The sequence below is a fragment of the Salvelinus sp. IW2-2015 genome, linkage group LG14 (assembly GCF_002910315.2).
Source record: "Salvelinus sp. IW2-2015 linkage group LG14, ASM291031v2, whole genome shotgun sequence".
NCBI lineage: Eukaryota > Metazoa > Chordata > Actinopteri > Salmoniformes > Salmonidae > Salvelinus > Salvelinus sp. IW2-2015.
The window spans coordinates 36,184,403-36,203,454 of record NC_036854.1 but is presented as its reverse complement, the minus strand read 5'-3'; the positions used below and the strand labels follow the sequence as shown (position 1 = coordinate 36,203,454).

General features: G+C 44.4%; 1 protein-coding gene across 2 annotated transcripts in view; it reads right to left on the bottom strand.

Moving 5' to 3' along the window:
• LOC139028691 (uncharacterized) overlaps nucleotides 1-19,052 on the bottom strand; it is an 85,445-nt gene that overhangs the window by 61,446 nt on the left and 4,947 nt on the right. Inside the window, exon 2 of one of the 2 annotated variants that reach the window (XM_070446677.1) lies at nucleotides 13,179-13,217. In XM_070446677.1, the coding sequence (XP_070302778.1) occupies nucleotides 13,179-13,217 (39 nt within the window). Of the gene's footprint in view, nucleotides 1-8,786; nucleotides 9,005-13,178; nucleotides 13,218-19,052 lie in introns of those variants that run through there. The other variant, XM_070446679.1, reaches the window with a different exon arrangement.

The following is a 19,052-nucleotide window of genomic DNA, read 5'->3' as shown; positions in this document are numbered from 1 at the left end:
GATCATGGTTGATGTTAGACATGGACTTATTTAGTTGACATACACATGCATACGCACACACATATACACACACGGACACATGCATACGCACACACATATACACACACGGACACATGCATACGCACACACATATACACACACGGACACATGCATACGCACACACATATACACACACGGACACATGCATACGCAACACATATACACACACGGACACATGCATACGCACACACATATACACACACGGACACATGCATACGCACACACATATACACACACGGACACACGTGCATATGTTCATGGGCCATGTGTTGGTCCGACGCGTCGTGTTACCACCCACATGCAGCTGAAAAGAACACTAAAACTTTACACTGTGTTTATACACACTGAACAATGTAGCTCTCTCAAATGTGGAAACATTGCTGCTTTTACGTACAATTACACTTTGTTTTACAGGCAAGAGAGCTCCACACAGTCTAACTCCAAATAATTACAGCCAGGCAATGCTGAACCTTGTTCTGACACATTATTTTCTTCACTTTTCCAGAAAATACAGTCACTTTCCAATCCTACAGGGGACAGAGTGAGAAGCAGCCCCTCCCAGCTGATCTTGTTATGAACAAATGAAGCAAAGAAGTCAAAGTTGTCAGAACCTGAAGTTCAATACTCATACTGCACCGTACATGCCCACACACACACACACACACACACACACACACACACCACACACACACACACACACACACACACAACACACACACACACACACACACACACACACACACACACACACACACACACACACACACACACAAACACAAACTGAGAGGGGCACAAGAGTACAGGAGGAGAGAAAACTAACAACTGTCCTCGAGAACACAGAGAATGTTGCCTCTCTCTCTCTCTCTTCCCTCGCTCTCTACTCATCTCCCTGAAAGGTCCCGCCTTCAGAATCTCCACGGTAACCCATCCTAACGGAGGACATAATCATGCATCCGCTCTTCATTTGCATCACAAATGCCTCGTCTCCCAACCTCCTAAAGACACGAGCACTTGTGCATAAAGAATCCCCCACACACCCGTCCTGTCCTTCCCATCCGGTCTCCAAGCACCCACTTAACACTGACTGTGTCTCCCTAGGAAAATTTGATTAGGAGACTTTCTATTCAGTGGGAGGTTAGGGACGTGTCCTGGGTTGATAAGTACAGGATCATGTTCGTTAGGTCACCAAACGGAAGAGAACAGACTGAAACAGGGAGGGACTACCTGAGCTTGTCCAATAAGAAACATTAATTTTCCTTTAGCAACATTTAGCTACGGTGTGCCCAATAAAAATACACTATGTCTTCAAAGTCTTATCCATGTACAAGCCTCCTTCATAAGGACACCATGTAAAGTCCTCTCTACTTGGGGTCCAGAGAGGCAGGAAGAGGAAGAGAGGAAGTAGACTAGTCGACTCATTGAGACGGTTTGTTCAATGTAGCAGGAGACGTGCATGGTGATAGAACCAGGCAGAGTGCTAATGCTGGTCTGTGTTTAATGTTGTGTCTGTGTTGTCTTCCATGGAAAGCACTGATGACTGGGAAGGTATGCTCTCGGGCTGGTTGTTCCTTAGCCCTGTAGTGTTAGATGGAGAGGGTCCAAAGTGGCATGACAACGCACAAACACACTTGACATACAATGCACACATGACCACACATCACACACACACACACACACACACACACACACACACACACACACACACACACCACACACACACACACACACACACACACACACACACACACACACACACACACACACACACACACACACACACACACACACACACACACACACACACACACACACACACACTGTTGTCCCATGTACTCTGGAAGGCAGTGTTAGAAGTCAGTGGAGCACAGCGCCTTACAACGACATATAGCACCATGTCTTCCCAAGACAATGAGAATGGAGTTACATTCCTCTCTTTCACTGGACTGAAAGGACATGAGGCGTCTGAAAGAGGCCTGTCAGTCCTAAAATAGGTGTCTGTGCATTGTACAGGGTGGGGACACACCGCTGAACTGTGTCAAACAGACTCTTTCTTTTTACTCTCTTTGTCACACACACACAAAGCCATCCTCCACATGTCCGTAGCTGGGGAGGCCAGAGAAACTTAATGACCAGTCAGAGAAACAAACCACAGGACTAGACAGAGAAACAGACAAACCACAGGACTAGGCAGAGAAACAGACAAACCACAGGACTAGACAGAGAAACAGACAAACCACAGGACTAGACAGAGANCAGAGAAACAGACAAACCACAGGACTAGGCAGAGAAACAGACAAACCACAGGACTAGACAGAGAAACAGACAAACCACAGGACTAGACAGAGAAAAGAAAGAGGATTCACTCATAACAACCATCGTTCTGCTTCCCTCTCTCTGTCCGCCTCTGCCTCTATTTCTACCTCTGTATCCCTGCCTCTGCCTCTTCCCGACCTTTAGTCCTCCTTGGTAAGGAATACTTTCCAGATGAATTTTCTTTGGCTTCCTCCTCAGCCCTTGGCATGGCCACGAGCCTTCTGACTGGAACATCAAGGATGTGGAGAACCTGGAATGTTTTCCTGCCTGTCTCACTACCTCTCTACCACTCTCTATTTCACCTCAGTGCAGAGAGATGGATGGGGGAGCCCGGGTGAGGAGAGGGGAGGGTACACCCCGTTCTCATCCACCGCATAAACACACACTCACTCACGCACGCACGCACATACACACACACTGTGCACTTCCTCTACTAATCTTCAACCTTTGACAACATACTACAGTTTCAAAAGTTCCCATCCACCTAAAAAATATATCTTGTCCTCTATTAAAAGGCTCAGTGTTAGCCAGTGTCGGCTGGGAATAGAGGGAGAAGGAGCCAGTCTCAGACTCCACCAAGCGTTTCCATGGCGAGAAAAGAATCAGCCCCCTGGCTCAGCCAGTACCAGGTTCACTGTACTCGCTTCTCTCTTCAGACTCAACTGGTTTCACTTAACTCGCTGCTTTCTACCATACATAACCCCAAATAATCAAACCCCAACAAAGGGAATTGGGGCAATCAAACAACCACCATCTGTCCTGCATGCCCTGTTTCAGACAGCTGAGGTAAATCCGGTTGGGAGGTGTATTGTGACCTGGGGCTGTGTTTGAAGCAGCGGAAGGAGAGCTGGTTTATACAAGTCTGATATCTCATTATCTACCCAGGAGATATGGACGTTGGCACGGTGGGCCTGGGTGGTCCCACTGGGGAGCTAGGCCAACCCAATCAGATTGAATTTTGATTTATGTTTATGCTCTTTAATTGTCAGTGTTCCAAACAGGACATTATTTGTCTTTTTACCTAACACGCAAACAAATCATTCATAGCAAGCGGTGCACTGGCTTAGTCAGATTGGATGAAATATAACAGGACAGATGGACTGGAATGACATTCACTCTTCCGGGATGTTTTGTATGTTTTTTTTGCCCACCTAAATTTCTGCAGGCCCACAAACCGCTGAGTTTCTGGCTAGGCCACAGTAAGGAGATGTTTTACATGGGATAGCTAGATTGTAATAATGCCTGTTGGATGTCTAGGTGCAGCTTCCATCTATTTGCCTCCCTAGCTAGAATCTGTGAGAACAAGACCATGGGAAGAGGCAGCCCACTGGTCAACAACTGGTTGAATTGAAGTTGTTTCCCCATCATTTCCATGTAAAAGCGAGAGATTTATTGTCAGTTAGGAGTTAACAGTAGAAAATAACTCTACACTCTGGTACTTCCTGGTCAGGCCCCATTAACATACAATCATACAGCCATACACAGGCCTGAAATAGCACGGAGGCAAAATAAAACAAAGGGTAGTGAAGGCAGCCCAGTGACTGTAGGGTTAGTGTGGTCACAGTCTACCCTAACCTCTGACCCCTGAGGGACGGTTTAATTGAAGCTGTAGAGGCTTGGGGAGGCCTGGTAGAGAACAGGTCTGCTATTAGTGGTACAGTATAGGGGAGAGGGAGGAAGCAGAGGAGACCAGACCATTGCTACTGTGATGTAGGCTCACACTGACCTGTGGGAACCAGTTAGTCTGTGTGACTGTACAAACACGTACACACACACACACACACACACAGACGCAGAGCACATATGCATGCAGATACACACACAAACACGCGCAACTTTTGGCAAGTTGGTTAGTACATCTACTTTGTGCATGACACAAGTAATTTTTCCAACAATTGTTTACAGACAGATTATTTCACTTATAATTCAATGTATCACAATTCCAGTGGGTCAGAAGTTTACATACACTAAGTTGACCGTGCCTTTAAACAGCTTGGAAAATTCCAGAAAATTATGTCATGGCTTTAGAAGCTTCTGATAGGCTAATTGACATCATTTGAGTCAATTGGAGGTGTACCCGTGGATGTATTTCAAGGCCTACCTTCAAACTCAGTGCCTCTTTACTTGACATCATGGGAAAATCAAAATAAATCTGCCAAGACCTCAGAAAATAAATTGTAGACCTCCACAAGTCTGGTTCATCCTTGGGAGCAATTTCCAAACGCCTGAAGGTACCACGTTCATCTGTACAAACAATAGTACGCAAGTATAAACACCATGGGACCACGCAGCCGTCATACCGCTCAGGAAGGATACGCGTTCTGTCTCCTAGAGATGAACGTACTTTGGTGCGAAAAGTGCAAATCAATCCCAGAATAACAGCAAAGGACCTTGTGAAGATGCTGGAGGAAACAGGTACAAAAGTATCTATATCCACATTAAAACGAGTCCACATCGACATGACCTAAAGGCCACTCAGCAAGGAAAAGCCACTGCTCCAAAACCGCCATAAAAAAGCCAGACTACAGTTTGCAACTGCACATGGGGACAAAGATCATACTTTTTCGAGAAATGTCCTCGTGTCTGATGAAAAAAAATAGAACTCGTTTGGCCATAATGACCATTGTTATGTTTGGAGGAAAAGGGGAGACTTGTAAGCCAAAGATCACCATCCAACGTGTAAGCACGGTTGTGGCAGCATCATGTTGTGGGGGTGCTTTGCTGCAGGAGGGACTGGTGCACTTCACAAAATAGATGGCTTCATGAGGGAGGACAATTATGTGGATATATTGAAGCAACATCTCAAGACATCAGTCAGGAAGTTAAAACTTGGTCACAAATGACAATGACCCCAAGCATACTTCCAAAGTTGTGGCAAAATGGCTTAAGGACAACAAAGTCAAGGTATTGGAGTGGCCATCACAAAGCCCTGACCTCAATCCTATAGAAAATGTGTGGGCAGAACTGAAAAAGCGTGTGTGAGCAAGGAGGCCTACAAACCTGACTCAGTTACACCAGCTCTGTCAGGAGGAATGGGCCAAAATTCACCCAATTATTGGGGAAGCTTGTGGAAGGCTACCCGAAACGTTTGACCCAAGTTAAACAATTTAAAGCAATGCTACCAAATACTAATTGAGTGCATGTAAACTTCTGAACCACTGGGAATGTGATGAAGAAATAAAAGCTGAAGAAATAATTATCTCTTCTATTATTTGACATTTCATATTCTTAAAATAAAGTGGTGATCCTACTGACTAAGACGGGTATTTTTACAAGGATTAAATGTAGGAATTGTGAAAACTGAGTTGTGTATGTGGGTAAGTTGTATGTAACTTCTGACTTAACTGTATGTGTGTGTGGTGTGTGTGTGTGTGTGTGTGTGTGTGTGTGTGTGTGTGTGTGTGTGTGTGTGTGTGTGTTGTGTGTGTGTGTGTGTGTGTGTGGTGTGTGTGTGTGTGGTGTGTTCTTCATGCAGTGATGTCATTGGTCTGCTTTGGCCTTGTCACCTTTGACCTCCGCCTCCTAACCTGACATCTGACCCCTAACCCTGACCAACAACATAGAGAGAAATGCATGCAAATTGTAAAATCTTTTGTCTGTAATGTATTTTTTGTTATGTGTCGGACCCCAGTAAGACTAGCTGTTGCCATTGGCTTCGTCTAATGGGATTCTAATAAATCAAATCAAACAGACAGGAAATGGAAAGTTGAGTACATTCAGACGTTGGGAACAGAGTGGCCCAATTTCCATGCATAGTGGGTTCATGAGCACATGCTATCCAACCTGAAAGCCCATAGGTGGAGAGGGAGGGTCTCTGCATTATTAGACACCCCAGGTAACCTACTCCACAGCTTGGCCTGGGACAGATGTAATCCCGGACCCTCTCCTTCACCCCTGGTGCCTCCCCCCTCCCTGTTGACAGCTCAACAGTGCTGGGCTGACGCGGTAGCGGACCCCAGTAACCGGTGGGGTGATGTCATACTTGGCCAGGCGGTCCCGTGACCGTGCCAGCTCCATGAGCCGCTGTCCGCGCCAGTGACCACACCTAAGGGATTGACCACTGGACCACAAATCACTTGGGAGGTGTTGTGTTGTTATGTGGTTGGGTGTGTGTGTGGTGTGTGTGTGTGTGTGTGTGTGTGTGTGTGTGTGTGTGTGTGGTGGTGTGTGGTGTGTGTGTGTGTGTGGTGTGTTGTGAGTGGCGTGCGTGCGTGCGTGCGTGCGTGTGTGTATGTGTATGTTAGGGCAGCATTATTGACATGTACAATATACATATATCAAGAGATCTCCATATAGCAATATTTTGAAACACCACTTAGCCTCATGTCACATCAGTTTTTATAGTAGAATGACACTTTACTTTTCCAGACTGGCATGCCCCCCCATCTCTCTCTCTCTCTCTCTCTCTCTCTCTCTCCTGCTTCCCACATACACACCAAGCTCCGCCCCCTGTCACTCAAGCAGCTGCAGTTCCTCCTCCTCTGTGATTCACTAAAAGTTTGCATGCTGTTCTGTTTGGTCCAATGCAGTCAACAGAACGATGCTGCTTCCCACTTTGCTTCTTAATATCAATCAATCTATTTCTATGATTCCAACCAATCACCTAAAAGTTTTGATCTATATCGAAAGTGAAATCGTGATATTTGGTTAAAAAAACGCAATTCGATTTTTTTGCCCATATCGTGCAGCCCTAGTGTGCGTGTGCGTGTGTGTGTGTGTGTTGTTTGTGCAAGGAGATGAGCCAGCATTTTGCCCAAGTCCTGGAACTCACATGGAAATGTTTAATTAGCTTTGGTATTTTTTCTTGGTATCTACTTTAGTATTAGTATTCTTCAGGTCTCTATTTCACCTATGTTATTCTGTGAAGCTATTCTAAAGTAATTTAATATGACATAATGAAGATGGATATTCTATGTGGATAAAACCAGAATTTGAACCTGGAGCTCTTGACTTTAAAGGGCAGTAATGATATGGGCAGAGCAACACACAGCATGAATGTACACAGCTTTACTACCATCCAAATATTCTGCTAACATGAACTTCTCAACACTACATGTAGCAGACACTTATCCAGAGCCATTTACAGTAGTGAGTGCATGATTTTATGTACTGGTCCCGCATGGGAATCAAACCGACAACACTGGCGTTGCAAGCGCTATGCTCTACCAACTGAGCCACACAAACACACAGTCTCAGACACAACACACACACGCATGCACACACACACACGTTATGTTCTTCTAGCCTCAAATTAATTTCCATTCAAAATCCTATTTTCGCTAACCCCTAATCCTAACCCGTTACCATAACCGTAGCCCTAAACTTAACCCGTAACCCTAACCCAAACCCAAACCTAACTCCTAACCCTAAACTTAACCCGTAACCTTAAACCTAACTCCTAACCCTAAACCTAACCCCTGCCCTTACCCTTACCCTAACCCTAATTGTAACTCTAACCCTAAACCTAACCCCTAAACTTAAAATAGGCTTTGTCCGCATGGGGACGTGGGAAATGTCCCCACAAGGGAGAATTTTCCTTGTTTTACTATACTTTTGGGGATTTTAGATCCCCTCAAGGATAGAAGAACCCACGCACACACGCACACACACACGCCCGCACACACGCACACACACACAGACACCTGGGCATGATGGTTGAAAGCATGGGACACAGACTTCTGTCCAGCAGTCCTCCCATCCTCTCCTTGTCTGAGCCTTCTACTGCAAGTGAAATTTGAACAATTCCTGGATATCTGCCCTGTGTCAACAGTATTAAAGCCTGCATGGCCAATAGACCACCCCCTTGACCCTCTTGTATGAGAGGAATGTGAGGGATTCGCCTCTGGACTGTGATTTAACGATCACAGTGTGTAAGTAAGTGCACACAGAGTTCTCAGAACACCACACACACATCACACACATAGTTAAGCATCACAGGCGAGGAGGAAAAAACATACGGACCACCTAACAACATCGTCAACGCATCCCACCACCTTGAACTCACACCTAACACAGGCCGGTCTCTCTCACTCAAACACAGGTGCACATTAGTTCATTTATAACACTTTCCACACACAAAAGAAACCAGCAGCTGTTGATATTATTAATAAGAAAGGTTTAACATCTAGATCATCATAAGATGTAATGACTGTAGATGACGGAACCCAAAAGCCTGGCTGACTTAGTGAAGTACTCTGAGCTCCGCAGCCACACACAAAGTCACCCTGGACTGCTTTAAACCATCCCACTATGACAACACCGATCACCTGGAACTAACAAGATATTACAGAACTTCAGCAGCTCCCTCTGTTCTCAGGAGAACAGGGTTCACTAAATCCCCAAATAAACCCGCTTTCCTTCTTTCCACAGCTCTAAACATTCCCTCCATTTTCCTGAGTTGAGTGAAGCCAGCTGTTCTGTGAAAGTGTTCTCACCTGAGCCATAGTAGTGCTGCTGTGACATCCTTTGACAGCCAGCAAGACACAGGGAAACGTGAGGCTAGGTGGCTACTAGCAAGGTCGCTAGGCTAGCTCTGGAATTCCAACACACCCAAGCAGAGCATTCATTCCAGCAGATAGACAGACAGTCCCTCTCACGGCACGGAGGCAGCTCAAACTCACACAAACAGACAGCAGCACTAACGCTACAGCCTGTGTCGTCTCCGGAGGCAGCGAGCCCAACCCCAGAGAAACACAAGAGGGAAAAAAGAGAGGGAGGGAGGGTTGGTGGTGGAGGCTAGGCTGGCCAGCAATTAAGTCTCTGAGAAAAGCAGTTTGCAGGATAGAAGAGGACCAGCTGGTTTTGTGGGTGATAGTATGTGGGTCAGTGTATGTGTGTGTGTGTGTCACTTCCCTTTCTCACACTGGAAGCAGATCCAGGTGAGAGACTGTTAGCGCCTGTAAGATACAGCAGCAGGTGGGTGACTCTCCAGAGACTACTTACTACTTTCCTCTTGAAGACTAAAGGGAAAGTGCAAACTCAGCCTGTCTACCAGGAAGGATGTGGAAATATCTGTCCTCATCAACCTTAACATAAAGGACGGAATAGTGGTATTGTACATTACCAAGACACATTTACACTGTTTTCTGACAGAAGACATCCAAAGACCAAGACCTGCACCTGTTTCACCAATCAGGGCCATTGATTGTAAGGGCACCTCCAGTAAACTTGCTCTCTATTGGTCAATTCAGTGTCCATTCAAGTTTAGTTGGCTCTGTAGGGGCTTGATGTGGCTGGCTGACACAGAGGCTCAGTTCTGTGCCCCTGTAAACGGCTTAGACTGTAGCAGCTAACCAAATGCATAGAGCTCAAACTTGATCCGATTCCCTTGAGAAAAGCAGTGGGGGTACTGCTGACTGCTGGCAGTGGCAGGAACGGCCTAGCTTGGACAATGTGTCTGGGATGGACACTGATTGAAGCCCCACTATAAACCTCCCAGCAGAGTCCAGATCCCCCCCTCCCAGCCGAGAGAGAGAGAGAGAGAGAGAGAGAGAGAGAGAGAGAGAGAGAGAGAGGTGGGGGGCATGCCAGTCTGGAAAAGTAAAGTGTCATTCTACTGGGTAGAAAGGGAAGCTCTTGGCAGCAGACGGTGAAGACTGGCCCAGTCGGTCAGCGTTCAGATGGCTGTGTTATTTCAGTTTCCCCCCTCTAATAACCCAGTGAATGCAGCCATGTGAACAACAACTACTGTTCAAGCAAAGCTGTGTGGCGAACATTAGCGAAGTAAACATGTCAGCTTCTTCAATTCTGAAGGCAGTCTAGCTAGAAAGTTTTGAAAGTGACATAGGAGTTGCCTGGCTAAGGTTAGGGTTGTAAATAGTTTCTAAGAATTAACAGCCATTGAAAGCCAGTGTTTGATCTGGTTTTAAAAGCTAGACTAATTGGCTCAGAGAAAAGAGACCTCAGTAAGTAATCCTTCTACAGAACCAAAGCCCCCAGAGCCTAGCAGTCTACTGATGAATCGCAAACATCAATGTGTACAAAGAGTGACCATTGGTGCTCTGAGAGTATTTATTATAGCTGTGGTGTAGTTTCAGAAAGCATCTGAGAGCATTGTGGTGGAATTTATTTAACCCCTAGTTGTCTCCCCGGCAGCAGCTCCCTCACTGGGCCATGACAGTGTAAATTACACAGGTTCCACGTTTTACCCAGAACGGTCCTTTGAAAGCATTGCCCGGGCTTTGGTTTGCGTTGGCACGGTAAATCCATGTCCCCGGAAGACTGCTAGCAAGCGGAACGGTTGCTGACAGATTTCAGAGTTTTAGGTTCAGCTTTGGGTCATGGTTACTGGAGCCGATTTCAACCCCTCGTTCAGCACAGCGCGCACACACACACTTTGATTGTACAGCTCTGCTCAGCAAAGGTGCCTCGGCAACAAAGAGAAAGGGCAATAGGATGTTCCTTTTCAGAGAGCTTATAAAAGCCAATTTCACTGAATTCTCTCCACTTTGTACCTTGTACTATGAAACAAGAGTTGGCTTTTTCAGATCTCCACGAGGGCAAAGCCCCTGTGAACATTACTGGGAGCTCATTATACAAACCCCTTGCTTCAGTATTTATTAAGGGGTTAAATACTGTAAACGCCCCAGCATGAAAATCTCAGACCGGCATAATACTGTAAGCATATGGTTCTAACTATGCAGTGGCTATTTGAAGCCACGTGAGTCTTTGAAGTCGGCATTTAGAAGGCATTAGCCAAAGATCCAGCAAACAGACAGGTAGAGAGAAAACACAAATACTTTCAGTACATCCAAACAGGCTGGTGTCTGCTGACAATATGTGAAATCAAATCCCTTCCATCCAATGTTCTCTCGGACGGGTGATTGTTGGGACGGGTGATTGTTGGGACGGGTGAATGTTGTTTTTATAAACAAAAGAGAACAGTGAGCAGTTAGAAACAAATGTCTGAAGAAACCTGTTCCTTCCTGGGTTGAGGTGAAAAGGGGTGTGAAAAAGCCATGTGTGTGTGTGTGTGTGTGTGTGTGTGTGTGTGTGTGTGGTGTGTGTGTGTGTGTGTGTGTGTGGGTGTGTGTGTGCGATGTGTGTGTGTGTGTGTGTGTGTGTGTGGTTTGTGTGTGTGTGTGTGTGTGTGTTTGCCATGATTCCATCCTTCCAGTTCGAGTCGATACCATATTTAGTTTAACACGGATATTTCATGACACAAGCTCAAGACAAACAAACAAGCTAGAACTTGAAATTGTAGACTTCCCATCCAAGATAGCTAGAGTGTAGTTGACTAGAAGTCATCAATAAGTAACCCAGCCCTTCCTTTTATACGCATTACATTCACTATTCAAACACACCTCTGATCTCTTTGTGTGCTGTACTCTGAAGCAAAACATTCACCAGCATCTCAATGTTCCAATACTTATGATACCAGAGCTGTTCATACTGAAGATACAGACCTTAGTAGACCCCTTTCCTGCAGTCGAATGATCAAAGCTCCCTCTAGTGGCCTCATGGGAGGAATGCAATGTTCCCTCTAAGCTGCGTGCGCCTGCGGGCGCAAACTATGCCAGACTTAGTATGCAAAACTAACTATGCAAGAGATTTTGTTATAGGCAGAGCACATTGGAGTAGGATTCTATTGCAATGACACGGACGCCCGTACTCTACACAGACCTGTACTGCATAACCAATCAGAGTTGCAGTAAGCCTATATGCAAATAGACCATTGCCATATATGGATCATTACCATTCACCTTGAACTGAACTGTGTTTACAGCATGAGCGGTCGTGAGTAGATGTACTTGTTTTGAGATCAAACGAGAGCTGCATGTAGCCACGTGTGCACATTTGTTCATATCATTTGCTAGTTAGTGAGTTATTAGCCCAGTTATAGATCATTTGTAGTCAACAATGAGGGAGTGATTGCTTCCTACAATAGCACAAAACGTGTACATTTCCAGACATCTTTGAAAAGCGAGTCAGGTGAAGAGCTTTTTTTTGTCTTAAAGGGGCAGTGTTGTATTTTGAGACAGGCTTGAATAAGCTAAGTAGGCAATAGGCTGAGGGTATCATAATTTGTCTGATTCTCTGTAATAGCGGTAAGGTTACAATAATGCATTTTATTTTGTAAAGTGGTTTCTTGCATCAAACAACACAACAACATTTTCAGTCACCTCCTTGTCTGAATGACAAGTGGATAAACAGGTTAACCACTGTTAAAACTGTAACTTAAGGTGGATACAGCCTCAGTGTTCACAGTAAACATGTGCTGGAAGTTGCAGAGAAGTTGCAGAGAAGTTTGCACTCAGCAGACCTGAAATTTGCTTAGTGCCAAAAAATGTTTAAGGTAACATTGGTGGAATGGTATTAATATTTTTCATAATTTCTTAATGAATAAACACATTTTTTAAAGCCGAAAATCCAGCATTTCTATGTCAAACCGTTTAGTTATTTTTCAGTCTTCTGTGATGTATATAAAGTGGAATATTGCAATAAAAACTCAAAGTTGAATAGATTTCAAGTCTATATCTGACATGGTACAGGTGTCTTCTTTTTCTAAGCCCATAACCATGTGTGTGAGGTGTATACTTTTGCTTCAAAGTAGATTTGTTTAAGACTACCAAGAATCAGACTCTGATTTAGCCCACTGCCGTAAAAGTGCAATCAAAAAGGGTTTACATTGGGTGCTTCCCAAATGACACCCTATTCTCGATATAGTGCACTACAGAACCCTATGGGCCCTGGTGAAAAGTAGTACAATATATAGGGAATAGGGTACCTTTTAGAATGCATACATTATGTGGGGGAACAGGAAGATGTCCATTGAAATGGATGTTAATATCTATAAAACCAAATCAAATGAAAATGGTATTCCTTACCTGTTTCACCTGTTGAGTGGCAGGAGTGCATCGTAGTCTCTATGAAGAGGTAGAAGAGAACAACGCATTAGAGGTTGTGCGCTGCCCAGTGGTCCTTAGGTTTAGTCATTTGTCTACAACAGCAACATGCATGAGTATGAAATTGGTACACTGCCAGGCCAGTTACTTATGGCGTCATAAATACAGTAGGTTATGTCTGTTCTTTCAGTTAGCATCCCTGACCTTTCAGAAGTGCTAGAAGGAGAAGTGGGTAGCCTAATAAAAAAACTGCACATAAACCTCATCATCTCACTTCAGAAGACAAGCTAAACTAACCGTAGCATATGTTGCGTTTACTGCCACTTTGATGCTGAGGGAAGTCTGTCTCAGTAAAACAGGCCTGAGGTATCCTTCTTCACACAATGTGTGCGGCCCAAATGGCAACATATTCACTTTATAGTGCACTACTTTTGACCAGGCTCCATACGGCTCTGGTCAAAAGTAGTGCACTATGTAGGGAATAGGGTGCCATACAATGAAGCAGCTGAGTAGGACTCCACGCAGTGAATCATAAAATGGCAGACAGAGCCCAACAAAAAGATCTTTCAGTCTGCCTAATAAAGATTAACTTCATATACATCCGGAGTGTATAGGCATTCATTTAATTCTGATGGGATGTTTTGCATTTTCATGATGCTGCAGTGAGAACTAGTTGTTTCCCTGCTGGGCTTTCCCATGCTGCACCAGAGAGGCAGACAGCTACTGCACATCAAACCTGCATAGAACTTCTGTGGTGGGGGGCCGGCGTGCTTGCATGTGAGTGCAACAGGGTTTCCATTATCCGGCAATTGCCGGCTTGTGGCCAATAAAAAAAGTGAAAAGCTGATAAATAAAACTGCTGCCGGCCAAAATGACCGGGAGAAGAAAAATCCCCTTGCAAAATGCTTTTAATGCTTTTTATTCATTGATGGAAATACCAGTCGATGTAAATACATTGTGTGTATTTTCGTTGTATCTTATCCATCACCTGCGCACAGCATACTATTTTGAGTGGGATTTCTCCTGCAGCTTCTCAGCTGGTTGCTGCTGGAGTAAAACAAGCTATTATAAGCCCATTCATTACACAACAATTCTAAATGCAATTGCATGTTCGAAACAGTTTTGGTGCACGATTAAAAAGAGATACTATTTTTATTTCTCAACTGGTAATTGAAGGTCACCTCCCATTCACCATTCAAGTGCAGATAACTGGCTATCAGCGTGTTTACCCACCACTTTACAATGTGAGCTGGAAGCAGTATGCATTTTGAAAACATACTTAATTGTTTGAATGTTTTATTTCATATTATGAGGCATGTCTTACCTTGCTTCAAAGTAGCCTATAGGAAAAATCATAGAAACATGGAGGCAATTCTTTTATAAAGACTTCATAGGAGGAGCGTGAGTTTCAAGTTATTTATTTAACTAGGCAAGTCAGTTAAGAACAAATTCTTATTTACAATGACAGCCTAGGACAGTGGGTTAACTGCCTGTTCAGGGGCAGAACGACAGATTTTTACCTTGTCAGCTCGAGGATTCGATCCAGCTACCTTTTGGTTACTGGCCCAACACTCTAACCATTAGGCTACCTGCCGCCCCAAGTTTGGAGAAGCTTACAATTTATTCCACGATTTCTACCATTCTGTGTGCCAGTTATGATTTTCATATGCACATTTTCATGGAACAGTTTCATATCAATAATAAAGTTTTAGTTTTTCAGAATCATTGTCATGCGGTTAATCATAAATATCTGAATTAAAATGAGAAAAATCAACTAATGCAAGATCACCAGCCTCTGTCATATGGACACAATGATACACTGTGATCCGATTGGCGGCTAAAGAAATTAGCGCATGGAACTCATAGCCTGTAGGCCTACAACTTGCTCTTTCACACCGAGGATTGGTGATTATCGAGTGAGAGATTGTTGAAAATATTTTTCAAATAGCTTACTGTGAGGAACTATAGTTGTAGTATATAATAATTTGCAGCAGGCCAGGTAAATCTATGAGCCCTCTCGCGAGCGCGCTGCCTCAACATTATCAGGACAGAGAAACCAGACACATGCTCATTGCTCACATGGAGTACACCAAACAAAAGAAATCACTTAAATGATGGTTATGAAATAAACCAAAACATGTTTCTCACCAGTGTAGCAGGTTGTGAACGCTGCAAACAACATTTCCAGTTTCAGAATGAGAAATTACTGCAATTAATACATACATTAACATAAATGTAAGTAACCAAATGACATGCATTAATGGTTACATTTACTACCGGTGACATATGTAATGGGGAATTGATCAAAATGTAAAATCTATGGGCAAACAATTCACTCAATGAAATAATGAATGCACTAGAATTGACGGGAGACAGCTGATTCATTCTGGAGAGAGACTTTCCTATATCTTCGCCACACCTCCCCTTGCCGTAACATTTTAAATTATACTCAAGACACATTATCTTCACACATGTTTTAGATGCTTTTCACTGACAGCCGCACCTCAATAGTCAGCAAGGCCTTTTGCCACACACACTGCCCAAATTGCAGGCTTCCCAAATAGCCATAGGCCTACGAGCTTGTGATTTGAAACAATCCACAGCAAAAATATTTAAAGAAGCTAATGATCCTTGATTCAGCTGTGGCTAAGTCATGCTTTCTAGTGAAGTATATTGAATAATTTCATGTATTTCTGTATAGACAGGAGTAATTATATAATTCTGGCTAATGTATTTCCATTTACTTCCCTATTGGACCCACCGCTATGCCATTTCTCTCCTGTTCTATTGGTTTTCATACCTTATTTTCGTTGTCCAGAAGCCAAATGAACAATCCTAGTCAACCCTACTGGTTGAATCTTTAGATTCCCCCTCTAAGTTTCCAACAGAGATTTCCATTTCTGTCACATATGGAACCGCTATCACGTGCGCTGTTAGGAATGGCGTTTTCCCAGGTACGCTGTTAGGAATGGCGTTTTCCCAGGTGTGCTGGTAGGAATGGCATTTTCCTAGGTGTGCTGTTAGGAATGGCGTTTTCCCAGGTGTGCTGTTAGGAATGGCGTTTTCCCAGGTGTGCTGTTAGGAATGGCGTTTTCCCAGGTGGTGCTGTTAGGAATGGCAATTTTCCCCCAGGTGCGCTGTTAGGAATGGCGTTTTCCCAGGTGTGCTGTTAGGAATGGCGTTTTCCCAGGTGTGCTGTTAGGAATGGCGTTTTCCCAGGTGTGCTGTTAGGAATGTCATTTTCCCAGGTGCGCTGTTAGGAATGGCATTTTCCCAGGTGCGCTGTTAGGAATGGCATTTTCCCACAAATTGCATTTTGGCAGATGTTTGAAAATGATGTTTTATTGGCTGCTTCATTACATGAGTTGCATGTTCTGTTAAGATGCATTACCAGAATCTAAATGTGATTTCTATCAGAACTCAGGTAAAGACCCAGATACCGACACAGGAGGCGAATGGTTCAGTTCTCAGATCTGGGATCTACTATAACATGGAGAGCAAAGGGCAGGTCAAGGACAGGCAGAGGTTCGTAACCAGATCAGAGTCCGACAGGTACTGGACAGCAGACAGGCTCAGGGTCAGGGTCAGGGCAGGCAGAAGTTCATAAACCACATCAGAATCAGACAGGTACTGGACAGCAGACAGGCTCAGGGTCAGGGCAGGCAGAAGTTCATAAACCACATCAGAATCAGACAGGTACTGGACAGCAGACAGGCTCAGGCTCAGGGCAGGCAGAAGTTCATAAACCACATCAGAATCAGGCAGGTACAGAACAGCAGGCAGGCTCAGGGCAGGCAGAAAGGTCAGAACAGGAAAAGCTAGAAACAAAAAACTAGAGCGCAGGGAAACCCAGGAAACACGCTGGGACGACCTGACAATACAAGACCAACTTACAACAGACAAACAGAAAATGCAGGTATAAATACACGGGATAATGGGTAAAAATGGTAGACACCTGGTGGGGGGTGGAGAAAAGCACAAGACAGGTGAAACAGATCAGGGTGTGATCATTTCTGTCATTCTGAGCACTGTGGGTGGATGCTCTAATAGATTATGCACCCAATGCATATGCATCCGCAAAATTTCTCAAATGGCCGGTAAATTAAAATCACGTTGTCCGTCGCCACAACACTGGTGTGTAGGAGGAAGTGCCTGCCTGAAGTACTTCCTTATGACATATATGACCTCCAGAAGGATGACATCAATACCATTGTTGCCACTGAACCCAAACCATCAAAGGTGATTATCAAGTCCTTGTTTCCTGACTGGTTGCTAACATATGGGCTACTGCCCGTTATGTCAAGTGACTATAAAAAATTAACATGTGTGTGTGTTTTGACCTACCTGGCCACCCTCTGTGTGTGTGTGTGTGTGTGTGTGTGTGTGTGTGTGTGTGTGTGTGTGTGTGTGTGTGTGTGTGTGTGTGTGTGTGTGTGTGTGTGTCCTTAACTGACAGAGTTTATGAGAACAGCAGACCTGAGACAAGGTCACAAGACTCTTGACCTCTGACCTCTCCCAGCTTGTTATGTCACAGAGGGCATGTTGTGGCACTAAGATGTGTGACCTGGGATACACCACCTCTCCTCTCAGACTGGGACCTATAGTGGCTTTTTAAAACTGAATCCTACCTTCTAATCAAACCAACACATTCCAGAACCATCTGGACTTGCCGGGTTACCAGCCCTGACTACAGCAGGGGGGAGGGGCTTTAACCTCGGCAGTTTGGGCAAGGAGGTAGGCCATCACCATAGCAAGAAGGCACAAACACTTCATATGTGTACATTACAAATACACAGTTAACTGCCAAAATAAAGGAAACACCAACATAAAGTGTCTTAATAGGGCGTTGGGCCACCACGAGCCGCCAGAACATCTTCAATGTGGCTTGGGATAGATTCAACAGGTGTCTGAACTCCATTGGAGGGATGTGACACCCTTCTTCTATGAGAAATTCAATCATTTGGTGTTTTGTTGATGGTGGTGGAAATCGCTGTATCAGGCACCACTCCAGAATCTCCCATAAGTGTTCAATTGGGTTGAGATCTGGTGACTGAGACACACACACACACCTTTTACCCCCCCCCCCCCCCCTATACTCCTTTGAGACCCCTCTTTCAAAGACACAGATCTCTTCTTCTAGCCATGGTAGCCAAAATAATGGGCAACTGGCCATTTTTATACATGACCCTAAGCATGATGGGATGGCCTCCTGAGTGGCACAGTGGTCTAAGCCTGGGTTGTGTTTCGGAGGACTCACTGCTCTCGACCTTCGCCTCTCCCGAGTCCGTACGGGAGTTGCAGCGATGAGACAAGAATGTAACTATCAACTGGATACCACGAAATTGGGGAGAAAAATTGGTAAAATATATTTTTTTAATAAAAAAAACATGATGAGATGTTAATTGCTTAATCAACTTAGGAACTAAGCCTGTGTGGAAGCTTTTTATCTCTCATTTCCTCAAGTGTTTCCTTTATTTTGGCAGTTACCTGTATTATTACATAATTATAATTACCTGTCCTGTATATATATTTTTTGTACCAAAAAAACCCTGATTCATATACCTTTGATTTTGACAGATCGTACCAGTGAATTAAGCGATGCGCAGTGCACACCTGCCCAATTACCATATCTCATATCTCATAGCCATAATAACCTTAGGAATTCAGGGAGGAGCCAGTTCAAAGTGAACTAAAGAGTTTGATGTGATAAGAAGAGCTGAATCTGTGCATGAGTTGAGATGAGACTGGCTCTGGGGTGGGCCTTAGTGTGTGTGTGTGTGTGTGTGTGTTTTTTGTGCGTGTGTGTGTGTGTGTGTGTGTGTGTGTGTGTGTGTGTGTGTGTGTGTGTGTGTGTGT